The sequence below is a fragment of the Desmodus rotundus genome, chromosome X, assembly GCF_022682495.2.
Source record: "Desmodus rotundus isolate HL8 chromosome X, HLdesRot8A.1, whole genome shotgun sequence".
NCBI lineage: Eukaryota > Metazoa > Chordata > Mammalia > Chiroptera > Phyllostomidae > Desmodus > Desmodus rotundus.
Genome location: NC_071400.1, coordinates 27,010,836 through 27,038,224, shown reverse-complemented (window position 1 = coordinate 27,038,224; position 27,389 = coordinate 27,010,836). Strand labels below are relative to the sequence as shown.

The 27,389-nt window shown below is 36.8% G+C and overlaps 1 protein-coding gene across 4 annotated transcripts in view; it reads left to right on the top strand.

Annotated features, from left to right (window-relative positions):
* GRIA3 (glutamate ionotropic receptor AMPA type subunit 3) overlaps positions 1–27,389 on the top strand; it is a 434,868-nt gene that overhangs the window by 182,139 nt on the left and 225,340 nt on the right. For all 4 annotated transcript variants that reach the window (XM_024566693.3, XM_024566694.4, XM_045200889.3 and 1 more), the window contains exon 4: positions 3,786–3,973. In XM_024566693.3, the coding sequence (XP_024422461.2) occupies positions 3,786–3,973 (188 nt within the window). The remainder of the gene's footprint in view (positions 1–3,785; positions 3,974–27,389) is intronic.

Sequence of the window (27,389 nt, the reverse complement as noted above, 5' to 3'; positions counted from 1 at the left end):
ATTGTCATGTTCTTATGTTATCTTCATTGAATGCAGATGACAATCTAGCATTCATTCAGTTACCTATGTAGTAACTCCCATTCTTTAAAACAAGGAAGAAAAAGATGAACAGCAATAGTAGTCTAGAATCAGGATGAGAAAATTTGTTGGTCAAATAAAAGTAACTTTCAGTACTACAAAGTTGAGCATGTTAAAGTTCACTCAGAGTAGAGGAAAATTCTGAAGCTGCTAAAACAACAAGCTTATTTTTCCAAAGCCAAAAATATGGGAGGTGTTATGCACTGCACCTCCTATAAGCACCAATGCCTGCTTTCTTTTGCCTCCAAAGACAAACTTTTCTTTCCTTTTTTCTCCCTTAAACTTTTATTTACTCTCTTTGGTCAGCTTCAACAGGGAGCAAGGTATAATAAATTAGGTACAAAAACAAATAAAAGGGTTTTTTTTATTTCTCGCTGACATATACTGAATTGAGGTGACCATTTCCACCAGGGTTCTCAGACACACAGCCACATGCTCAAGCAGACACAGAGGAACTCTGCATAGTAAAGGGTACTTGCAGTGTTAAGTCACAGTTCTGGCTTGCTCAGAAATTTGAGCAATTCTCATAGCCCAGGAGGCCCCAGACCCAAGATCATTAAGAAAGCAATGTGATTTTGAATAGGTAATACATTCGGATGGTATAAGGAACAAGCATAAAAAGACCTATAAAATCGGTGTTTATTAAGAGGCTTCTCATTTGTGGCAGCAGGCAACACATAGAGCTGCACTTATCTGCCATCCATGTCTTCTAGGAGCTTATGCTTTGAGAAAATAGCATGAGTTGTATTTTTTAACCTTTATTGTTTTTGTACTTACAGAAAATAATGCCTGCTTCTTATACAATGGCCAAACATTACATTAAAAAATGACAGTGCAAGTAGAAGTTCTTGGTAATCCTACACCTTAAACCACGGCCAATGCCTTCTAATTTTTCTATACCTACACAAAAATTTCTTTTTTAATAAAATGCAAGTATGCTATAAATGTTATTTGGGGCTTTTTTTTCTATGTAATAATACATTGCAGAAATTTTTATTTTTATTATATAGAGATTGAGCTATCTTTTAACAGCAGCATAGTACTTCATTTTATGTACATAGTATAATTTATTTATCCAGTTTTATTCTGAATTTTTAAATTTCTGTCATGCAGTTCTTTAAATCAGTTTCTCCATTGCTTATAACTATTTTATCTCAAATTTAAATCTCATTTCTGGAAAAATAAATGAGAAGTCAGTATGGGAAGCTTCATGTGGGGAGAGAATCATCTACAAAGTTCTGTGGATAGCAGGAGGTGCCAGAAAAAGGAATATACAGGTGCAATTGCCTTGAATAGGTAACAAGAAGAGACCTGAATAAATGGGAAAGACCATCTTCCAGATTTGAGCCAATGTTCAGGCAGAGAAGAGTGGGGATTGGAACGTGGTAACTGATTAAAGAAAAGGAGATAAAAGTAGGGTGAAATGGAAGAATCTTGATACATGGATGGTGAGTTGTTACAAAGCAAAGGTTTTACAGTGAGAACTGGCATGCTTTAGTTGAATCCAAGTTTGATATTAATTAATGACATAACATGGCTATTGAAAAATATTAGCAACCCTGGGGTGCTAAAATAACAGCCCATATCAAAACAAGCAATATCTCATTGTCTTCCACACTGGTCAGATCACATCTGAATTATTAGGATCAATAAAATTTTGACAAATATTCATAGGCAAAAGACAGAACAGTAAGGGAACCTATTATCATGTCATAAAAGTAACTGTTGAAGAATTGGGATATTTTTAGCCTGAAGAAAAGGAAGGATATGCTAACTGTTTTTTTAAAATGTGAAGGACTGTCACATGGAAATGGGATTAAACTTGTCCCTTTGGCCCCAAAATGGTGAAATGGGACAAATGAGTACAGATCACAAGAATATAGGTTTTGAATCAACAGACAAAAAAAAATCTTGCATTTTTCAAAAGGGTCCTTTTAAAAATTTAATATAAGTATTTCAAAGATACCTTGTGTAATTTCATTGCCATTATTGTTCAGCCAACACTTTCTTCATAAATAATACAGAAGTAGAATTCAACCTAGTCCTTGCTGAGTTTTTATAAGTTGTTAATTAGTGGGATTCAAAATAATAAGGCCTTATCATACACTGTTTAGAAAGATTTTCAAACACTTTAATCTCTTTCTTCCTATGCTTATTTCTTAATCCCATGCCTTGGCCCACTATGTGCCCTCAACTCCTACTAAAGCAGGGAGCACATCAAAAACCCACACAAATATGTAAATGTGAGAAATAAATGTGTGTGGTTGGTTTAAAAAGAGAAGAATTCACATTTAAAGCAATGGTAATTTACTCTGATCTGTAATTTTGGGCTCCTGTGCTGAAATTGCTCATTTGGAAATTACCAAGACCTTGGGTCTCATTTGTGATCTTCCTGCATAAGCCCAGCTCACAAAGGAGTCATAATGACTGACAGAGTCACTGCTGCCATCTTCCTGAAGCATGCTCTTCAAATGTCAATACCATTTTCTATGGTGCAGTGAAGAAGATTCCCAACTGTAGCCTCCTTACACTACAGGGTGAGCCCAAAACAGCACCGAACCTGGAATGTGTTCAAAGGGCAACACAATCTTCCTTCATCTCTACTCCTCCCATGGCCAAATTGCCATGTCAAAGGTTATTTTGACTTTACAATTCATCCCCACCACCTACTTCCATTAGTCATTGCCTACATATAAATGGAAAACCATTTAAATTTATTAGAAAAAAGGTAGCTGCTTTTGACCATATCCCAATAAAATGATGGAATACTTGATGAAAGTATGCTCAGATTATGGATTAACACCAGAAGCAAAAAAATGCAAGCATCATATATTATAAAGACACAAATACTCTAAAAGACCAGTACATAGAAACCCCTGTACTATCCTGTGGTTCATACTTTAAGATATACTGTTCTTCCCAACTTCTCAAACCCTGATTCCAAAAAGGTTACCAAGAACTCAAGCATCATAATTTTTTTCTCTTTCCTATTCAGCATAGATCCAAGGTGTTAGTGATTAATAGTTGTCTGATATAAATTAACTAAAAAGAGACCAAGAATCCCTGAAAATTTTTAATGAGAAATGGGATAAACAAACTCAGAAAAATTTAATGTGATTGATCTTTCTCATAATGTTGTGATCAAAGAATCAGTATATTTTTGTTATAGACGTTTTTGTCAGGTTTTTAAAGTTATTTTACTTGAAAGATAATTTACCTTGTTGGATAGTCATATCTATGTAAGGATCAGCCATATTATAAGATTCTATCTCTACTAAAGCTATCTCTAATTCTGAAGAATGTTTATATGGAAGATTAAAGAAATGACTTTCAACTACAATAGGAAATATTGTGGCCAGAAATAAGGAAGAAGCTCTTGGCACTTATTCCATAGATATTTTGATAATGCATGTCAGTAAAAACAGTTAGGTACTATAATTCAGCTGTGGTCGATTAAATACAGGCTTGATAAATACCTAGCCTGGTGCTCACAAGTTGTAGAATCTTCTTTCATTTAACACAAAATAGAGGTGCTGACTGTCTGGGAGGTTAAGGATAAGGTTATGAGGAAGCCTACTGTACACAAGAGATAAGGTTCACAGAGACCCAATAGACTGAAAAAAAACTCAGTGGAATTTTTAATACCTACGGAAAGATTTTTAAAAGAGAAAAAAAAACATCATTGTAGCTGTCTTTCATTCTTTCAGGATTTTCCATCCTCCAAGCAATTATGGAAGCAGCAGTGCAAAACAACTGGCAAGTGACAGCAAGGTCTGTGGGAAACATAAAGGACGTCCAAGAATTCAGGCGCATCATTGAAGAAATGGACAGGAGGCAAGAAAAGCGATACTTGATTGACTGTGAAGTTGAAAGGATTAACACAATTTTGGAACAGGTATGTTAGAGATTTATTCCACCCCCCAGCCAACATGTTAAATAATCAGCCTGAGACAGCTCACATTTCTGCTAATAAATTCAGTAGTCAATCAGACTAAACGTGCCAACAGTTTTTGATAGTCTCTCTAATCCTTTTTTCCTTCCCAGGGGCTGCAGGGAAGGAAGGAAGGAAGGAGGGAAGGAAGGAAGGAAGGAAGGAAGGAAGGAAGGAAGGAAGGAAGGAAGGAAGGAAGGAAAGAAGGAAGGAAGGGAGGGAGGGAAGGGAAGGGAAGGGAAGGGAAGGGAAGGGAAGGGAAGGGAAGGGAAGGGAAGGGAAGGGAAGGGAAGGGAAGGGAAGGGAAGGGAAGGGAAGGGAAGGGAAGGGAAGGGAAGGGAGAAGGAGAGAAGGAGGAAAGAAAATCTAAGCTGTTCAAAATTGCATTACCATGATTAATCTGAAAGCCTCTGAAAGTTAATGCTACATATCAGATAAGCATGCTCTTCTGCACCTGTTCCATAGATAGCTGACACTTTAAAGTAATCCCCTTCCTTTCCCATACCATCATTCCAGCAGGGAACAGACAAGGAATCAGGCAGGGCAGAAAAGTAGGGTTTTTATCTCAGGGACCTTATTGCAGAGAGTCAGGGCAGTGTTCACAAAGTTTCAAAACTTGTGTATATTTTTGCAGAATATTCTTCTGGGATGGGAGAGAGAGAGAATGTAATTGAAGACCATTTTTTAAAGATGACATGTGAAAAAAGTTTATGGTTTTTAAAATCTGAAGAAAGTGAAATAGATTTAGAAGATTTAGACTAAGGGGAAATATTGTTCAATGGGCAAAATGCATTCATTATTAAGTTTGGATATTTAAATTTAAGATTGAAAAAATATTTCAATGTCTCTGGTTATATTTTGTTTGCTTTTTTCTTTTGTTGATTATGTTCCAGTTAAAGGTGAGATCATATGGTATTTGTCCCTCACAGTCTGGCTTATTCCACTTAGCATAATGCTCTCCAGTTCCATCCATGCCATTGCAAAGGGTATAAGCTCCTTCTTTCTCTCTGCTGCATAAAATTCCATTGTGTAAATGTACCATAATTTTTTGATCCACTCATTTGCTGATGGGCACTTAGGTTGCTTCCAGTACTTGGCTATTGTAAATTGTGCTGCTATGAACATTGGGGTGCATAGGTTCTTTTGAGCCATTGAAATTAAGAACAATGTAACAATAGCCAGAGGGGAGTGGGGAGGGATTAGTGGGGAGAGGGGTCTACAGGAGTTACTATAAAGGACACAAGGACAAAATAAAGGGGGAGGGTAGAGGTGGGGGAGGGAGGTGGGACTGGCTGGGGTGGGGTGGAGGGAAGGGGAGAAAATGCAGACAATCGTAACTGAATAAAAATAAATAAATATTTTTTTTAAAAAAAATTTTTAAATGATTGAAAAATATTAGGAGAAATGTTTCACCCTAAGCCATATGGACACTCTGTTTGGATACTCTGGAGTAAAGAGTCAAATTGAAATATGGTGAAAGTTTATTATTTTCCTTAGTAGTTTCATTGTCAGTGAATAACAAAGTGCCTATTCTGCCATAAACAAAACTATAAGGGAAACATTTCTACTCTAATTTGATCCCAGTGTACCTGGGGGGCAAAACAGCTTTAGACTGAAATTATAGTGAGGAGTCGTTGCCTGGGAGAGCTATTTTATAGCAAATTAAATATTAACAATTTGTCAGATATTTGTCCATAAAAAGAGAAGGCCAAAAAATAGGTAAGGAAAAGGAAGGGAAGGGAGGGAAGGGAAGGAGAGCAGAGAAGAGGAGGGGAGAGAGAGGGGGAGAGAGAAAATTTAAAAATTGCTGACTCTGCACTGTAGAGATACAAAGCTGCCCCCTTCTTAAAAACAGCATCACCTCTAGTGAATCACACCTCACAGGAAATCTAGAGCACTAACTAGCCTGACTAAATCAAATTTCCCAACTAACATTCTCTTGAGCTATCAAAATGACCCACCCCTCCCTTCCAAAACTGCCTTTGATTTTCTTAGATCTTGAAAGTGAAGAATCAGGTCAGTGATATTGGTGTATGTACTACATGCCCTCTAAAATTTTATACCAAAATAGCCTTTTAGTGGGTGACCTACTTAATAGCCTAAAGCAGAGGAACATTCTTGTTGCCATACTTTGTTTTCCTTCTTTTGTCTAGTGACTTTGGCTTCCTGAATATCTTACATTTTGTTAAATCTTTTGGGTTTTATAGGACCTTATACTGGAGTCTGAGATTTTTCAGCACGATGTAATAGAAAAAACAGTGAGCAGATCTCTGAATTCTATATAGCTGTGGGATCTTGGGAACTTAAATATCTATGTCTCAGCTGTCTCATCTACATAATTGGGGAAATACAATTTGCTCTTCCCCACATGGTTGGTATAATTACTTCAAAAAGCATAAAATGCTATGGAAACATAATCATTATTATAAATATTTGCAGGAAAACTAAAGCAACATTTTTCAAAAACCCTGTTCTTTCTTTCATGTCTCACTTTCTATCTTTCTTTCTTCTATATGCATATTCACAATATCCCTCCAAATACTGTCTATACAATGTTTCAGGGAGAAATTGTTCAAAGAAAAGGTTTAGCAACATCCAGGTAAAGCTAGAGAGTTAATTTTACTTATTTTTTACCTCTTTCAATAAATTGTCATAAAACTATCAACTTATTATTGTTTTCTCTACCATTTAAGGAATTTCTACTAGGCCATAATTACTTTGGAAGAGGGCCATATTTGTCTTGTTCTCTTTGTATCACCAGTGTCCAGGAGAATACCTGGCCCATAGTGTTGGATAGAGGGATGGGTGGATGAATGGATAGATGGATGAGTATTAAATAAGCACATTTCAATTAGTGTCACTGTGATTTTGCTGTGCTTCCATCAAGGGGTAAAATAGTACCTGCAGCCACATGATATGATTATTAAAACACATTTTTTTCAAAGATTTAAGATGGTGGTTCTCTGTTCAAACCTATTCTAATGATATCATGAATCTACCAAAGTTTAATTTTGTGTATAAAAATAGATTTCCCATTAAACAAATTATCTTTTTGCATTTTTATTGTTGTTTGAGTATAGCTGTCTCCATTTTCCCACTACCATTTTCCCCCACCCCACCCACCCCCACCTTCCCACCCTCAATCCTTCCCCACTTTAGCTTTATCCATGGGTCCTTTATACATGTTCCTTGACAAATTCAACATATTTCTTTAGAGAAAACATTTTTAAAATAACTTTTTTCTTTACTAAGATACAGAGACACCACTTTTCTCATTGGTTCCTAACCATTTTGGCAAGCTTATCATAATTCACTATACAGATCATGGGTTGGAATGGTAACATTTATAACTCAATCAGTATCCAGTCCTCCCAAAAGATGCCCCCATTCTCCAAAGGTTTTTTCAACCATTTTTCAAAGGTTATTTTCTCAGAAGAAAATTTCTATAGCCTCCCACAAAATGACTCTTAATGCCACTATTTGAGGTAGAAGAGCCTGTTATACCTCTATAACCCTCTTCCCGGTAGACCATAGTTTGGCATAAAGTTCATATTGTACACTATAGTCAATGGGCAATAATAAAAAGACCTCAAAAGATATAATAACAATTACATATTAAAAAAAGAAAAGACCTCATATGGTACAATTTTTTTAAGATTGCATTTATTTATTTATTTTTAGAGAGAGGGGAAGGGAGGGAGAAAGAGGGAAAGACACATCAATGTGTGGTTGCCTTTTGCGCCCCCTACTGGGGACCTAGCCTGCAACCCAGGCATGTGCCCTGACCAGGAATTGAACCCGAGATCCTCTGGTTCGTAGGCTGGCACTCAATCCACTGACCCACACCAGCCAGGGCCATTTTTTCAAATATAATCACATCTTCAACATAGTTTTACAAAACATAACCTCACAATTTCATGGTATAGGTTCTAATTCTCCTTGTGAATATTCAAAGATTTATAGGGTAAATCAAAACCCTTTCAAATTTCTTTCGAAAGCTCTTTTTGATCTCTTTCAACTCTTAACACTACAGCACAAAAAAAAAAAGACTCCATTAGGTACTAATTTGTCTTTAATATTTCTCCTTAACAGTTAATCTATAAAGAAAGTATTCCAAATTTACAACTACAGGAATTAACATGTAAAAGGACAGAACTAGAAACAAATGAAAGCTCAAAGGGTTGTCAGGGCTCACAAGGATTATTGAGAAACTTTAGATCCTGAAGCTAAGAATTAAAATACTTCTACTGGAAGATGTATGTGTACTACAATGAAAGAACCATTGACCTGACCTGATAGAGCATTCCTATTACTGTATTGTGTCCATGTGGTTCTCCTCACTGGTGGACAGTTGACTTAATTCAGTGATTAATCTAAACATTAACTTTTGAAAAAGTTGCCTTTCACAGAGTTATCTGCCCATGACTGAATAGATCCTCCATCCCAGTAGCATATACCTGTGGACTGCTTTTGAAGATCAGACTCCATAAAATGAATGACTTTGTTGGACAGTTACAGTTTCAGAGCATGGATTCTGGGGCCAATCTGCATGGATTCTGTCACTTTCTAGCTGTGTGACCTGGGGCAAGTTACTTAACTCTCTGTGGCTCCATTTCCTTGTTGTAAAATGGGAATGATATCTTTACTTTAATGAGTTGATACATGCAAAGCATTTAGAAAGACTCCTGACACATAGTGTTTGTATAGTGCTTTCATGCTAAACAAAGTGTTTTCACATTGATTCATCTCATTTGAGCCTCACTATGGGAGGTAGGCAAGGCAGATGTGCTTATTATAGATTTACAGAAGATAAATTGATGCTTACAGACATTTAGTTGATTTGTCCAAATGTGGCTCTCTGCTCAATTCTCGTAAGTGACAGAGCAAGGACAGAGCTGAAATCTTCTGACTCCTAGTCCAGTGCTCTTACCCCTATACTGAACCACCTTTCTTAATTTATAAGTAATTTATTGAATATTTGGCCAATGCCAAACCCTAATTTAGGCCTGTTCATCAGGTTACCTCTTAAACAATTGCAAAGCAATTGGAGAAGATCCAGAGAAAAGCAGCAGCAAAAAAAGAAAAAAAGAAAAAGAATTAAAGCACTGGAAAATAGGGTCTACAAGGATAGTCTAAATGAGTTGGTGTTATTTAGCCTGGTTAAAGAGAGCCAAAAGGCACTTTGATCACCATCCTCAAGTGTAAAGACATCATAAAGAGGGCACTGACCAACTGATGTGCATGCCTAAGGACAATACCAGAGTGAATAAACTTGACTAGAGAGTCAGCATTAGAAACAACTCATTACAAGGAGAGGGGAAACTACAAGAAAATAAAATCTCACCAGCTAAAGCTATATGAAGGTGAGCCCATTCTGAATTACTGAAAAGTCAAATAATAGTTTTGAAGGATATAAAAATATTCTAATTTAATCCTGTGTTGATAAGTAACTACCCTTATAAAAGACTTATTTCAGTGAATAGATATTTCCTAATTTGCCTATCCATTGGATATCTAAAAGTTTGACTCCTTAAAGAGATTTAAACAACCCCCTTCAGTCTTTACCATGTTTTTATTTCTTCCATAGATAATTCAAAGGTAAATGTCAGCATAACCCCTGCTTGAATTACAACTTATGCAAACTGAGTGGGGCCCAAACCAATACATTTCAACCTAATACCCAGGAAAAATATAGAATGTGTAATTTCCCTGGAAATATGCCAGGGTATAATCCATCATAGATGATATGACAGTAGCTTTTAAGGATAGAATCCTGAAGCAGCTCAATCCCTATGGTTTCTTTGATTTGAGGAACTCTGTCACCTCGAAGAAAATAATTTTAACAAATAAAGCACCAGGCCTTGACCAGTGTGGCTCAGCTTGGCAGTGTGTTGTCCCATGGACTGAAAAGTCTTGGGTTCAATGGTCAGGCGAAGTCGGATGCTCTGGTCAGGGCACATACTCAGGTTGTGGGTTCTTTTTTTTTTTTTTGTCAATGGGATTTTTTTTTGTAAGTTACTTTCTTATTTTCTCTGGCTGCCTTGAGAATTCTTTCTTTGTCATTAATTTTTGAGAGTTTTAATAAAATGTTCTTTAGAGGAGGCCTTTTTGGACTGACTTAATTGTCTTGTTTCTTCTTAGATTTTAGAATTAAGTTCTTTCTATAGGTCATGTGTTCTGTCCTTCATAGGGGTGCATATAAGAAGGCAACAGATCGATGTATTGATCTCTGTCTCTCTCTCTCTGCCCCCCTCTCTCCCTCTCCAAACAATGAAAAGAAATGTGTTTAGGTAAGGATTAAAAAACAAAGAAATAAAACACCCAAGTTAGTAAGTCAGGATTGCAAAGATAACAATTTAAACAAGGGGCCTTTCTAAAGTAGGAGGCTGTAACACAAAGAAGACAGTGTTCACACCAAAATACAAAGTGGGACAAAAGTAGCTTTACAGTTGTGAGTACATGAAACAAAGTTTAGTCTTGTATTATTATTTATGAATTATTATATTATTTTTTCATACAAAAAACTAAATCTACTTTTACCCCACCCAGTATGTCTAATAATTGGGGTCACTAGAGCACACTGGTGAGAAAAGCTAGACCTAGGTCAAGTGAAGTAAAAGATATTAGAGCCTTATGCCTGTTCCTTGCCTCATCCTACACGCAGCACACAGTGGTCTGTCCAGTTCCTCTCCCCTTTTTGCTCTCCTTTTGTCCCAGCCCTTATTCTCAATGTTCCTTGTAGAATATTTAGCTGCCTTATCCATCCACAAGACAGTTTGTGTTAGCATCTCTACTTGTAGAAATATTTTGTTTGTAGTATAGTTGAAAAAACACAAACTTGGGAATCAAATAGACATGACTTCGAATCCTAGCTTTATCACTTCCCTGTTGCATGACATTGATAAAAGTGACTTAATTTCTTTAAGGCTTAATTTTCTCATCTTAAAATAATATTCTACTACTTTCCATTCATGTGACCCTCGTGTGTCATGAGGGTCAAATAAAATAATATGTGAAGAGCACTTGGCATGGTGCTTAGCACCCTGTAGGCACTCAGTAACTGATAACCATAGTTAATTGCTCATGAACAGTGTCCTTGTGTATTTTCCAACATATGAGTTTAATCTAACTTTTTATAATGAGAACAGAGTCTAAGACTTGAGCTATGCTCAGGTCTCACGAGTATGAATTTAATGTTAGATAACTCCTGTTTTTCCTCAAGTGTAACATTGGATAACACAAATTGATTGATAAGCTCAAGGGCGATTTGAGAATTAACTAGATTTTCAACATCACTTAAAATAATTAAAGGAACTAAAACCTTGAACTACATGTAACAACTGGACTTTTTGTTGTTGTTGTTAAAAAAAAAAGTTTTTTTTTTAATTTTAATTTTGTATTGTTATTCAATTACAGTTGTGTGCCTTTTCTCCCCATCCCTCCACCCCACCCCAGCCAAACCCCCCAAGAATAAGTATGAAGATAATTTGGAGGGTTATCAGCTGGGAGGGGGAAAGGGGAAAATGGGGGAACTAGTGCAGGGATTATGAAGCATAATTGGTAAGAAAAAATAGACAGGGGGATGTTAAGAACAATATGGGAAATGGAGAAGCCAAAGAACTTAAACACATGACTCATGGACATGAACTAAGGGGAGGGGGATTGTTGGAGGGAAAGCAGTACCAAGCAGAGGGGGACAAAGGGAGAAAAATTGGGACAACTGTAATAGCATAATCAATAAAATATACTTAAGAAAAAAAAAGTTTATTTGAGCCAAACTGACAACATATGCTAGGGAGCAAGGTCTCAAATGCTCCCAACAACTGGACATTTTTAACCAGTATGTATTAAGTGCTTACAATGTTCAGATATTGTTTTTTAGATGCAAAATGTTCTCTATCTTTTATTTTTATTATATTTTTCCATTACCATTTATTCCCCCTATACCCCCAACAATCATCACACTGTTGTCCATGTCTATGAGTCCTTTTTCCTTTTTGCTCAATCCCTCCACCCAGATATTGTTTTAATCAATATACATGGATATATATTTTCATATATCTCATGTGAGTTAATCCTCATATTAGCCATATAAGGTGCATGGAAATATTATTTCCATTTTACAGATGTGGAAATTAAGACTTAGAGATCATACAACTATAATTGGTGGAGCCAAAATTTGAACCCAGGGAGTCTGACTTCAAATGTGTTTGTTAATCACTGCACTAATCAGCCATGCATGTGACTGAAGTTTTCAATCAGAGTAGTGTCAAACAAAGGTTTTAAGAGATCAGCATCCTGATGAGGCCTGGGACAGCTTTGTTTACAACAAGCATTGTTAAATAACAGCATTTCACAGACACTTCCCCCACTTGATGAGGAACCATCCATATTCCACTAACACAAGGAATTGAAAATATGCCCCTTAAGCCTTTTACAAAAAGTTCATTTATGATGAACAGGTTCATTTACTCATGGTGCCAAAACAGTCTAACTCTGGGCCCCACAGAGTAGAAATAAATAATGAGGAGTACTTTCTCAAAGTGATACGTAACTACAATTAATATTCCCATCGCCATGCATTTTGTCTCAGGTGAAAAACCACAGTCTTCATTATTTTACCAAAACTGCCTTAGGTAATGTCCATTTTTTCCTTCCCTTGCTAAGGCATACACAATATGTAACTGGTAGACTCTGGGAGGTACAGTTCCCCTTCCCTCCATTAATCCCCAGAAAACCAAGCATAAAATAGGACTGGTTCTGGGAAAGTATGAAAGCCCATAAGGTAAGGATTTGGGTGGGTCCTGAGCATTTCTAGACCACTAAACTTGAGCAGCAGTGTTCCAAGGGACATGCTCCTCCCTAACACCTAGTATCACCCTTAAACCCAGGTGAGAGGGGCCACTGCATTGAGCTCCATGCTTTAGAGGGCTTTTCATACCACAAACATTGAAATGCAAAGACATTTTTTTTGGCCTTGAGAGTTTTTTGAAAAGTTAGTAGCTAGTTGAGCATCAGGGGATAAAAAGAGAGGGACACATAAGCCAAACTGGGCTCCCCAGATCAGAGCACAAAGCCACAGGAGGGGGGTGAGGGGTGGAGTGCGGCAGCTCAAAGGAAGGGGCATTGAAGGAGAAAACGACAATTTATGCCATAGGAAATGAGAAGAAGGCAAATTTGGTTTAAAATGAGCCTCCCCAAATAATTTTATGGGGTGGATTTTTATTTAGTTCACAAATGAATAAACAGGACAAAGGCATACCTCATTTTTTGACTTTTTATCACTTCTTTTATTTCATTGAATTTATTGGGGTGACATTGGTTAATAAAATTGTATATGTTTCAAGTGTAACAATTCTATAATACCTCATTTGTATACTGTATTGTGTATTCACCACCACAAATCAAGTCTCCTTCCATCACCATTTATCCACACTTTACCCTCTTCTAACTCTCTCCACCCCTCTTTTCTTCTGGTAATCACCATATTGTTGTGTCTATGAGCTTTTTTTTGCTTAATCCCTTCATCCTTTTCCCCCAGCCCCGTAATCCCCCCTTCCCTCTAAAAGCTATCAGTCTGTTCTCTCTGAGTCTGTTTCTATTTTGTTAGGTTATTTTGTTCATTATATTCCACATATAAGTGAGATCATATGGTATTTGTATTTCTCTTACTAGCTTTTTTCACTTAGTGTAATACTCTTCAGGTCCATCCATGCTGTCTCAAAGGGTAAGATTTTCTTCCTTTTTACAGCCAAGTAGTATTCCATTGTGTTAACCTACCACAGCTTTTTTTATCCACTCATCTACTGATGAGCATTTGGACTGCTTCCAAATCTTGGCGACTGTAAATAACACTGTAATGAACATGAAGGTGCATATATTCTTTCAAAATAGTGTTTCTGGTTTTTTTGTATATATTCCTAAAAGTAGATTCACTGGATCATAAGACAGTTCCATTTTTACTTTTTTGATAAATGCATACTGCTTTCCACAGTGGCTACACCAATCTGTATTCCCACCAACAGTGCACAAGAGTTCCCTTTTCTCCACATTCTTGCCAACTCTTGTTTGTTGATTTATTGATAGACAATCTGACAGTTGTGAGATGATAACTCATTGTGGTTTTAATTTACATTGCTCTGATGATTAATGACATTGAGCATCTTTTCATATGTCTATTGGCCATCTGTATGTCCTCTTTGGAAAAGTGTTCATTTAGGTCATTTGCCCATTTTTGAATTGGATTGTTTGTATTATTGGTGTTGAGTTTTATAAGTTCTTTAACATTTTGAATTTTAACCTCTTATCAGATGTATCATTGGTAAATATGTTATCCCATTTAGTAGGTTCTCTTTTCACATTGTTGAAGGTTTCTTTTGCTGTGCAAAAACTTTGTTTGAATGCAGTCTCATTTGTTTATATTTTTTTTTGTTTACCTTGCTCAAGGCAATATATCAGAAAACATATTGCTATGAGAAATGTTCAAGAATTTACATCCAAAGTTTTCTTTGAAATTTTTTATGGTTTCATGTCTAACATTTGAGTTTTTAATCCATTTGAGTATATATTTGTGTATGGTGTAAGAAGGTTGTCTTGTTTCATTGTTTTGCATGTACCTGTCCAATTTTCCCAACACCATTTATTGAATAGACTATCTTTATCACATTGTGTGTTTTTGCCTCTTTTGTCAAATGTTAATTGACTATAAAGCTGTGGGTTTATTTCTGAGCTATCTGTTCTGTTCCATTGATCTATATTTATGTTTTTATGCCAGCACCATGCTGTTTATATTACTATGGCCTTGTAGTACATTTTGATATCAGGTAGCGTGATTTCTCCAACTTTGGTTTTCTTTCTTAAGATCGCTGTGGCTGTTCAGGGTCTTTTATAGTTCCAAATAAATTTTTGCAATATCTTCTCTAGTTCTGTGAGATACACTATTAGTATCTTGAGATGAACTTCATTGAATCTATAGATTATTTTAAGTATTATGGACATTTTAATGATGTTAATCCTTCCTATTCATGAACATGGCATATGCTTCCACTTATTTGCATCTTCTTCCATTTCTTTCTTCAGTGCCTTATAATTTTTTAAGTACCGGCCTTTTAAATCCTTGGTTAAATTTATTCCTAGGTGTTTTATTTTCTGATGCAATTATAAATGGGATTGTTTTCTTAGTTTCCCTTTCTAATAGTTCATGATTGGTGTATAAAATTGCAACTGATTATTGTATATTTATTTTATTTTACTGCTTTGCTGAATTCATTTGTCAGTTCTAGTAGTCTTTTGGTGGAATATTTGGAGTTCTCTCTATATATATCAAGTTATCTACAAATAATGGAACTTTTCATTCTTCCTTTCCAATTTGAATACCTTTTATTTCTTCTTCTTTTCTGACTGCTATGGCTAGGACTTCCAGTACTATGTTGAATAAGGGTGGTAAAAGTGGACATCCCTGTCTTGTTTATGATCTTAAGTGAAACTCTTTTAGTTTTTGCCCATTGAGTATGATTTTGTCTGTAGGTTCTTCATATATGGCCTTTATTACGTTGACGTATGATCCATGTATATCCAATTTGCTGAGAATTTTTATCATAAATGGGTGCTGGTTTTTTTAACCTGTTTGGCTTATTTTTTAAAGATTTTGTTATTTATTTTTAGACAAAGGGGAAGGGAGGGAGAAAGAGAGGGAGAGAACCATCAATGTGTGGTTGCCTCTTATGCACCCCCTACTGGGGACCTGGCCTACAACCCAGGCATGTGCCCTGACTGGGAATCGAACCAATGGCCCTTTTGTTTGCAGGCCAGCGCTCAATCCACTGAGTCATTCTAGCCAGAGCTTGGGTGCTGGGTTTTATCAAATGATTTTTCTGCATCCATTGATATGATCGTGTGATTTGTATCCTTCATTTTGTTTATGTGGTATTTCACATTTATTGATTTGTGTATATTATACCAAACACACATCCTAGGAATCAATCCCACTTGATCATGCTGCATGGTCTTTTTAATGTATTGCTGAATCAGGTTAGCTAATATTTTTTAGTATTTTCACATCTATATTCATCGGGGATCCTGGCCTATGCTTCTCTTTCTTTGTAGTGTCTTTATCTGGTTTTGGAATTAGAATAATGCTGGCTTCATTCAATAAGCTTCGAAGTCTTCCTTCCTCTTGAAATTTTTGGAGGAATTTGAGGCAGATAGGTGTTAGTAATTCATTGAATGTTTGGTAAATTTTATCTGTGAAGCTAACCAGTATAGGGCCTTTGTTTGGGGGCATTTTTTGTTGTTGTTTACTACTTCAATTTTATTAGTTGCAAGCTGTCTATTTAGATTATCTGACCTTTTCTGATTCAGTTTTGGAAGATGGTATATTTCTAGAAATTTATCTATTTCATTCAGGTTGTCCAGTTTGTTGGCATACAGTTGTTCATAATTTGTCTAACAATCCTTTGTATTTCTTTGGTGTCAGTTGTTACTTCTACTCTTTCATATATGATTTTATTCATTTGGGGCCTCTTTTTTTGGATGACTCTAGTTAAAGGTTTGTCAATTTCTGTTATGTTTTCAAAGAAAAAGCTCTAGGTTTCATTGGTCTTTTGTATTGTTTCTTTTAGATTCTATTTTGTTTAATTCTGCTCTGATCTTTATTATTTCCTTTTTTTCTACTCACTTTGGGCTTCATTTTTTTCTATCCTTTAAGTGTAAAATTAGATTATTTGAGATTTTTCTCACTTCTTGAGGTAGGCCTATAATGCTTTGAATCTCTCCTTTAGGACTGCTTTCACTGTGTCTCACAAATTTTGAGTTATTGTGTTTTCATTTTCATTTGTTTCAGGGTATCTTCTGATTTCTTCTTTGATCTCATTGTTAACCCATTCATTGTTTAGTAACGTTATTTAGCCTCCATGTCTGTGTTTTTCTGGTTTTTTTCTTGTGATCGATTTCTAGTTTCATATTATTGTGGTCAGAGAACATGCTTGATATGATTTAAAACTTCTTAAATTTATTGGTACTTGTTTTGTGTCCTAACATGTGGCCTGTCTTACACAACATTCCATGTGCACTTGAAAAGAACGTATATTCTGCTTTGCAGTGAAATACTCTGCGGATTTAAAATAAATCCACCTGATCTAGTATGTCACTTAAGGTAGCTTTTTATTGTTGATTTTCTGTCTAGAAAACCTATCCTTTGATGCTAAAGTGGTGTTAACATTTCCTACTCTGACTATATTACTGTCAATTTTTCCATTTATGTCCATCAACAATTGTTTCATATATTTAGGTGCTTCTATGTTGGGTGCATAAATGTTTACAAGAAATAAATCCTCTTGTTTGATTGAACCCATTATCATTATGTAGTATCCTTCTTTGTCTCTTGCCTTTGTTTTAAAGTCTATTTTGTCAGCTATACGTGTTGCCACCCTAGCTTTTTTTTTCATTTCTATTTGCATGAAATATATTTTCCATCCCTTTAATTTAGTCTGTGAATATCTTTCGTTCTAAAGTAGATCTCTTGTAGGCAACATATATCTGGGTCTTTATTTTTAATTGTTTGTTTTATTTTGTTATTTTTAATCCTCACCCAAAAACATATTTTCATTGCTTTTAGAGAGAAAGGAAAGGAGAGAGGCTTTAAAGAAAGGTGAAGGGAGAGAGACAGATAGAGAGGGAGAGAAACATTGATGTGAGAGAGAAATATTGATTGGTTGCCTTTTGTATGTACCCCAACCAAATGAGGACCAAACCCACAACCGAGGCATGTGACCTGACTGGAAATCAAACCTGCAACCTTTTGGTTTGCAGGATGGCACCCAACCAACTGAGCCACACCAGGCAGGATGGGTCTTGCTTTTTTATCCATTTATCTATCCTATATCTTTTGATTGGAGCATATAAGCTATTTACATTTAAAGTGATTAATGATAGGTACCTATTTATTGCCATTTTATTCTTTTAACTACATTCTTCTGGGTTTACTTTCTTGTTAAGAAGCCCTTTTAACATTATTATAATACTAGTTTGGTGGTAACAAATGCCTTTAGCTTTTCTTTTCTAGGAAACTCTTTTTATTTCTTCTGAAAGTAGTCTTGATTGTAGGTCCTTGGTTTTCATCACTTTGAATATTTCTTGCCACTCCTTTCTGGCATGCAAAGTTTCTGTAGAGAAATCAGCTGACACTCTTATAAGAGCTCCCTTGTAGATAACTAACTGTCTTTTGCTTGCTGCCTTTAAGATCCTCTCTTTGTATTTAACCTTTACCAGTTTAATTATGATGTATCTTGGTGTAGGCCTCTGGGTTTACCATGTTTTGGACTTTGTGCTTCCTTGACTTGTCTATCTTTTCCTTCACCAGGTTAGGAAAGTTTTCAGTCATTATTCCTTAATAAAAGTCCTCAGTCTTTTGCTCTCTCCCTTTTCCTGGTACTCGTATGATGCAGATGTAGCTACACTTCATGTTGTCTCAAAAGTCCCTAAAGCTATCCTCATTTTTTTTCTTTTTTCTTTTTCCTTTTTCATTTTACTGTTGTTCTATTATGGTTGTTCCAATATTTTCCCTGTTCCTCTCCACAGCCCCACATACCCCCCTCTCCCACAGATAATCCCCACCCTGTTGTCCAAATCTATGGGTCATCCACACATGCTCCTTGACTAGACCCCCCCCTTTTATTCCCCTCCCCATCCTCTGTGGTCACTGTCAGTCTGCTCCTTGTTTCCATGGCTCTGTTTCTATTTTTCTCATTTGTTGTTTTGTGCATTAGGTCCATCTTATAGGTAAGATCATATGGTATTTGTCATTCACCATCTGGCTTATTTCACTAGCATTATACTCTCTAGTTCTGCTTATGCTGTCACGAAAGGTAGGAATTCCTTCCTTCTTCCTGCTGGGTAGTATTTCATTGTGTAAATGTACCACAGTTTCTTTTTAAGATTTTCTTTATTTATTTTTAGAGAGAGGAGAAGGGATGGAGAAAGAGAGACAGAGATCAATGTGTGGTTGCCTCTCACATGCCCACTAGAGGGGACCTGGCCCACAATCCAGGCATGTGCCCTGACATTCCCTGGGAATCGAACCAGTAACCCTATGGTTTGCAGGGCAGCACTTGATCCACTGAGCCACACCAGCCAGCTGTACCACAATTTTTGATCCACTTATTTACCAATGGGCATTTAGGCTGTTTCCAGCACTTAGCTATTATAATTAATGCTGCTATGAACATAGGGTATATAAGTTCTTTTCAATTGGTGTTTCAGTATTCTTAGGGTACAATCCCAGCAGTGGAAATGCTGGGTCAAAAGGCAATTCTACTTTTACTTTCCTGAAAAAATTCCATACTGTTTTTCCCTGTGGCTGCACCAGTCTGCATTCCCACCAACAGTGTACTAGGGTTCCCTTTTCTCCACATCCTCTCCAGCACTTGTTTGTTGATTTGTTAATGATGACCATTCTGAATGGTGTGAAGTGATACCTCATTGTGGTTTTCATTGGCATGTCTCTGATAGCTAGTGATGTTGAGCATCCTTTCATATGTCTCTGGGCCCTCTGTATGTTCTCTTTAAAGGGATGTCTGTTCAGGACCTTGGCTTGTTTTTTATCAGATTATTTGTCTTCCTGGTGTTGAGCTGTATGAGTTCTTTTTATATATGGAGTTAAAATCCTTCCCCAATGTATCATTGACAAATATGTTTTCCCATTTCATTGGTTCTGTTTTCATTTTCATGATGTTTTCTTTAGCTGAGCAGAAGCTTTTTATTTTGATGAGATCCCATTTGTTTATTCGTTTCATTGTATTCCTTGCCCTCAGAGATATATCAGAGAAAATATTGCTTAGTGGGATATCTAAAATTTTCCTGCCTATGTTTTCCTCTAGGACTTTTATGGTTATCCAGCTTACATTTAGGTCTTTCATCCATCCTGAGTTTATTCTGGTGTGTGGTGTAAGTAGGTGGTCTAGGTTTATTTTTTTCCATGTACCTGTCCAGATTTCCCATCACCATTTATTGAAAAGGCTATTTATACTCCATTTTATGCTCCTGACCCCTTGGTCAAATATTAAATGACCATAGAGGCATGGGTTTATTTTTAGGCTCCTATTCTGTTCCATTCATCTATATGTCTGTTCTTATGCCAGTAACAGACTATTTTGATTATAATGTCCTTGTAATATAGTTTGATATCAGGTATTGTGATCCCTCCTACTTTGTTCTTTCTCAAGATTAATAAGCTATTTGTGTCCATTTTTGTTCCATATAAATTTTTGAAATATTTGTTCTACATCTGTGAAATATGGAATTGGTATTTTGATAGGAATTTCACTGAATCTATAGATTGCTTTGGGTAGTATGGACATTTTAATTATGTTAATTCTTCCAATCCATGAATGTGGTGGTATATGCTTCCATTTAGTCGTATCTTCCTTAATTTCTTTTTTCAGTGTCCTGTTATTTTCTAAATACAGATCTTTTACCACCTAGATTAAGTATATTACTAGCTACTTTACTTTTCTTGTTCCTATAGTAAATGGAATTTTTACCTAGTTTCTGTTTCCGTTATTTCATTGTTGCTGTACAACAATGCCTTTGATTTCTCAATATTGAGTTTGTATCTGGCTATTTTGCCAAATTCACTTATCCAGTCACTTAGTCTTTTGGTGGAGCCTATAGGGTTTTCTATGTACACTATCATGTCATCTGCGAACAATGACAGTTTTGCTTCCTCCTTTTCAATTTGAATTCCTTTTATTTATTTTTCTTGTCTGATTGCTGTGGCTAGAACTTCCAATACTATGTTGAATAAAAGTGGTGCAAGCAGACACCCCTGTCTTGTTCCTGATCTTAGGGAGAGAGCTTTTATTTTTTGTCCATTAACTATGGTGTTGGCTGTAGGTTTCTCATATATGGCCTTTATTATGTTGAGGTATGCTCCCTCTACTCCCACTTTGCTGAGTTTTTATCATGAATGGGTGTTGTACTTTATTGAATGTTTTTTCAGCATCTATTGATATGATCATGTCATTTTTGTCTTTCGTTTTGTTTATGTGGTATATTACATTTTTTGATTTGCAAATATTGTACCATCCTTGCATCCCTGGGATGAATCCCACTTGATCATGGTGCATGATCTTTTTAATGTATTGCTGGATGTGGTTTGCCAGTACTTTGTTGAGGATTTTAGTGTCTAAGTTCATCAACAATATTGGCCTGTAGTTTTCTTTCTTTGTTGTGTTTTTATCTGGTTTGGGGATTAGGATAATATTGGCCTCATAAAAAGGGTTCAAGAGTCTTCCCAGTTCTTGAATTTTCTGGAATAGTAGGAGGAGGATAAGAGTGAGCTCTTCTCTAAATGTTTGGTAGGATTCCCCTATCAACTGTTCAGTCCAAGGCTTTTGTGTGTTGGGAGATTTTTTTTTTCTCTTTAACCACTGTTTTATTAATGTTTGAATACATTTGTCTCTATTTTCACACCACCACTTTCCCCTGCCCCCCCCCAACCTCCCACCCTCAATTCTACCTCCCTTTGGCTTTGCCCATAGGTCCTTCATACATGTTCATTGACAGCCCTTTCCCTTTGTTCCCCTATTTTTTTCTCTCCCCCCACTCTGGTTACTGTCAGTTTGTTCTTCATTTTAATGTCTCTGCTTATATTTTGCTTGCTTGTTTGTTTTGTTAATGAGGTTCCACTTATACATGAGATCATATGGTATTTGTCTTTCACTGCCTCGCTTACTTCACTTAGAATAATGCTCTCCAGATCCATCCATGCTGTTGTGAAGGGTAGGAGCTCCTTCTTTCTTTCTGCTGTGCAGTATTGCATTGTGTAAATGTACCATGGCTTTTTGGTCCACTCGTTTACCGATGGGTACCTAGGCAGCTTCCAGCAGTTGGCTATTGTAAATTGTGCTGCTATGAACACTGGAGTGCATAGGTTCTTTTGAACTAGTGTTTCAGGATTCTTAGGGTATAATCCCAGCAGTGGAATTGCTGGGTCAAAAGGCAATTCCACTGTTAGTTTTTTGAGGAAATTCCACAGTTTTCCACAGTGGCTACACCAGTCTGCATTCCCTCCAACAATGTACTAGGGTTCCCTTTTCTCCACAACCTCACCAGCACTTATTGTTGATTTGCTTATGATGGCCATTCTCACTAGTGTGAAGTGGTATCTCTTTGTGGTTTTAATATGCATCTGTCTGATGGCTAGTGATGCTGAGCATCCTTTCATGTGTCTCTGGGCCCTCTGTATATCCTCCTTGGAAAATGTCTGTCCAGGTCCTTTGCCCATTTTTTTAATTGGATTGTTTGTCTTCCTGGTGTGAAGTCATATGAGTTCTTTATATATTTTGGAGAGCAAACCCTTGTCCAAGATATAATTGGCAAATATATTTTCCCATATAGTTGGTTCCCTTTTCATTTTGCTATTGTCTTCTTTAGCAATGCAGAAGCTTTTTATTTTGATGAAGTCCCATTTGTCTGTTCTTTCCTTTATGTCCTTTGCTCTAGGAGACATATCGGTGAAAATATTGCTGTGTGGAATATCTGAGATTTTCCTGCCTATGTTCTCTTATGTGTATGATCTTTTTAATATATTGCTGAATGTGGTTTCCCAGTACTTTGCTGAGCATTTTAGCATCTAAGTTCATTAGCAATATTGGCCTGTAGTTTTCTTTCTTTGTTGTGTCTTTGTCTGGTTTGGGGATTAGGATGATGCTGGCCTCATAAAAAGAGTTTGGGAGTGTCCCTTCTTTTTGGATTTTTTTTTCAATAATCTGAGAAGTATGGGGTTATGGGGTTAGCTCTTCCTCAAATGTTTTGTAAAATTCCCCTGTGAAACCCTCCATTCCAGGGCTTGTGTGTGCCAGGAGTTTTTTGATTACTGCTTCAATTTTGACAGCTGTTATCAGTCTGTTCAGGCATTCTGCTTCTTCTTGATTCAATTTTGGAAGAGTATATTTTTCTAGAAATTTGTCCATTTCACTTAGGTTTTCAAATTTCTTGGCATATAGTTCTTCATAGTAATTTCTTACAATCCTTTGTATTTCAGTGGTATCATTTGTAATCTCTCTCTTTCATTTCTGATTTTACTTGTTTCGGTCCTCTCTTTTTTCTTCATGAGTCTGGTTAATGGCTTTTGGATTTTGTTTATCTTTTCAAAGAACCAGCTCTGGCTGGTGTGGCTCAGTAGATTGAGCACTGGCCTGTGAGGCAAAGGGTCGCTGGTTCCATTCCCAGTCAGGGCACATGCTGTGTTGCTGGCCAGGTCCCCAGTAGGGGAGGTTGAGGGGCAACCACACATTGATGTCTGTCTCCCTCTCTTTCTGCCTCCCTTCCTCTCTCTCTAAAAATAAATAAATAAAATCTTAAAAAAAAAAAAACACCAGCTCTTGTATTTATCGATCTTTTGAGTTGTTCTTTTAGTCTCTATGTCATTTAATTCTGCTTTGATCTGGATTATTTCCTTCCTTCTACTCTCCCTGGGCTTTGTTGGTTGTTGTTCCTCTAATTCTTGTAGATGTAGGGTTAGGTTGTTTATTTGAAATGCTTCTGTCTTTTTTAGTTAGGCCTGTATTACTATGAATTTCCCTCTCAGGACTACATTCTCTGTGTCCCACAGGTTTGGGGCTATTGTGTGTTCATTTTCATTTTTTTCCAGAAACTTTTTGATTTCTTCCTGGATCTCATTATTAACTCATTCATTATTTAATAGCATGTTGTTCAGTCTCCATGTATTGAAATGTTTTTGAGTTTTTTCCTTGAGATTGGTTTCTAGTTTCAAGCCATTGTGATCCAAGAAGATACTTGATATGATTTTAATTTTCTTGATTTTGTTGAGAATTGTTTTATTTTCTACCATGTGGTCTGGCTTTGAAAATAATCCATTTGCATTTGAATAGAATGTATATTTTGGTTTTTTGTGGCAAAAGGTTATATATTTATATCAATTCAGTCCATTTGATCTAAAGTGTTGTTCAATGCCACAATATCCTTGTTAATTCTTTGCTTGGAAGATCTACCCATTGTTGAAAATGGGGTGTTAAAAATCCCCTGTTATGAGTGTGTTGCTGGTGATATTTTTCTTGAAGTCCTCCTGCAAGATTTCCCTTACATATTTGGGTGCTCCTATGTTGGATGCATATATGTTTAAAAGGGTTATATCTTCTTGATGGGTTATTCCTGTAAGTATTGTGAAATGTCCTTCTTTGTCTCTTTTCATGGCCTTTGTTTTGAAGTGTATTTTGTTTGTTATAAGTATTGCTACCCCAGCTTTTTTTCATGTCTGTTTGCTTGTAGTATTTCTTACATCCCTTCACTTTCAGTCTCTATAGGTCTTTTGTTCTGAGGTGGGTCTCTTATAGACAGTATATATGTGGGTAATGTTTCCTTCTCCATTCAGCTACCCTATGTCTTTTGCTTGGAGCATTTATTCCACTTACATTTAGTGTTATTATTGATAGGGACTTATTCATTGCCATTTTTCCCTTTGTACCTATGTTTCTCTATCTAAGGTTTCTCAGTTGGCCTCTAATTTGGGCCACAATGACCACTATGGTGTCAGGGAACCTGAGTTTGCTGCACACCTTGATCCCAGCCCTCTAAACTATCCTCATTTTTTCAATTCTTTTTTTTTTATTTTTTGCTGCTCTGATGGGGTGTTTTCTACTATCTTGTCTTCCAAATTGATGATTTGATCCTCTAGCTCATCCTACCTACTGTTATTCCTTCTACTGTATACTTCATTTTGGATATTGTATTCTTCATTTCTGACTGTTTTTTATGGTTTCTATGTCCTTTCTTATGCTTACTATCTTTGTTGAAGTTCTCACTAAGTTTCTTGAGCATTCTTATAACCATTTTTTTTAACTCTATATTTGGTAAATTGCTTGCCTCCATTTCCTTTAGCTATTTTTCTGGAGATTTCTTTTGTTCTTTCATTTGGGGTCTGTTTCTTTGTCTACAGATTTTGTATGCTTTTTGCATTTGTCTCTATGTATTAGGTAGATCTGCTATGACTTCCAGTCTTGGTAGAGTGTCCTTATGTAGTGGGTGTCCTTATATAGTAGGTGTCCTGTGGGCTCCAGTGGAAAATTCTCCTTGATCACCTAAGCTGGGTGCTCCAAAAATGTTCCTTATGTGTTATGTATGCCCTCCTGTTGTAATTTAGTCATGATTTCCATTGGCCTATTTGTGCTTGGGGTCAACCCTGAGACAGGCTGACTGTGAGGATCAACCTGACCAAAGTGTACAAGCTGCACCACCATGTGGTGCAGGTGCTCACCACATGGATCAGAATTTGCCTCAGCAGGGTCTGGTACTTGCCAAGATCTTCTTTTGGATATGCCTCTTATGAAGCAAATTGGATTCTGTCATGATGTTGTCTAAAGCTGGCCACTGGTTGTGTTTGATTCTGCAGGTTCTTGGGAGAGACTGGTGGAGACCAGTGTCAGATGTTGACTGTGACTGGCCCTTGGCAACTTATTTGGGACTATAAAGTGATCCACAATTTGTGGCTATCTCTTCTGGGCCTGGGTGTGTGTGGGAAGGATCAAGCTGCACACATAGGTTGGCTTTTACCAGCACTGGGCCAAGGGGCAGGTCAACAGAATTCCCAAATCATCCTGAGATCCACTTAGGCCTGCCGCCACCATTGGCTGCTTGTTAAGCTCAACTACTGAAAAAGCCTGTAGTGATATTTGAGTTGCATGAGGTAGGTTCTCAGTGAGTCACCAGTTAGGGTCATGTGATTTTCACCAGATTAATACAGGTTCAAACTTGCTTCCAGTGCTGGTTCTCAGGTCACTCAGCAAATGCCCTGGAGTACACCAAGTCTAGCTGTCACAAGCTGGGTGCTTGCACACCTTTGTAGTGGGGCAGGGTCTCAGAGAGTCCTCAGGGTAAGGCCGGCAGAGTTTATCAGGCCCAAACAGACCTAGATTTGGCCATTTGAAGGAAAGGCTCTGCATTGCTTGGGAATACAAGGGAAAATGGCTCACAGTTCTTCTAGTGACCTACTTTCAGAAGTATGGTTATAAGCGGAGGGTTAAAAATTCTAGTAGTGGTTCTATATTTCATGATATTCAAATTATATTGTGGGTAAAGTACTAGATAGAAGTACAGCTACATTGGATACCTCTGCAATCAAAACAGGATGCCATTTATTTACCAGTCTGTATCTACAGGTGGATTAAATTGGACAAAAGACAAAGACAGGAAAGGGATTTGGCAGGTTGTACCTACTTGGATTTCAAAGGGTGATCTGAGGCCATGCTCCAATGATAGAGAAGAAAAGGCTATACAGAATGGGGCCTCTTGGAGCAGATAAATAATTACTTAGCTACCTAAGAAATCTCTCTTTAATCAAGAGGTAACTCATGAAGAAGAAGGAAGTCAAAGGGATGAGACCTCTAGAACAGTCACTATAATTTTTATGGAAAACCTCCCAGGCTAAGGTCAGTCAACTCTTCTGAGGTCAAAATCATACAGGAACTTATATTCAGAGCACTATATTAGGCACTATTGGGAGAAACAGAAGTTCTCTTTCTTTTTAAAAATTTTTAATAACCCCCAACAATGTGAATCAAGTTAGAGAGCATCATCTCAACACATATAAAAATAATATAATAAAGACTAGATACATACATTCTGGTAGAATAACATTAATTAGAAAACCTTACAGCTTATTTTTGCATGTGAGTAAATTAATTATAAAACATTGAGTTGGCCAAATGTTCATTTGTTTTTTTTCCATAAGATGGCTCTAGTAATGCTTAGTTGTCTTTAACTTCATTGGAAAAAAATTGTTAGATTCTACTGTGACAGCTGTCATATCAACCTGCATTTTTTGAAATATTTTATTGATCTATTTCTAGAGGGAGGGGAAGGGAGGGAGAAAGAGAGGAAGAGAAACATCAATGGGTGGTTGCCTCTCGCGTGCCCCCTTCTGGGGATCTGGCCCACAACCCAAGCATGTGCCCTGACTGGGAATTGAACCAGTGACCCTTTTGTTTGCAGGCCAGCACTCAGTCCACTGAGCCACACCAGCCAGCACCAGCCTGTATTTTTTTAAAAAACTATCAAAATTGGTAAAATTCTGTGTAGCCATTTCAATATTGAAGATGGAAGAAAATATACAACATTTTCAGCATATTATGCTCTATTATTTCAAGAAAGGTAAAAAAGCAACTGAAACACAAAAAAGATTTGTACAGTGAATGGAGAAGGGGCTGTAACTGATCCAACATGTCAAAAGTGGTTTGGGATTTCTTGCTGGACAATGCTCCATGGTAGGATGAACTGTTGAAATTGACAGTCATCAAATTGAGACATTAATTGTGAACAACCAATGTTATACCATATAGGAGGTAGCCAACATACTTAAAACATC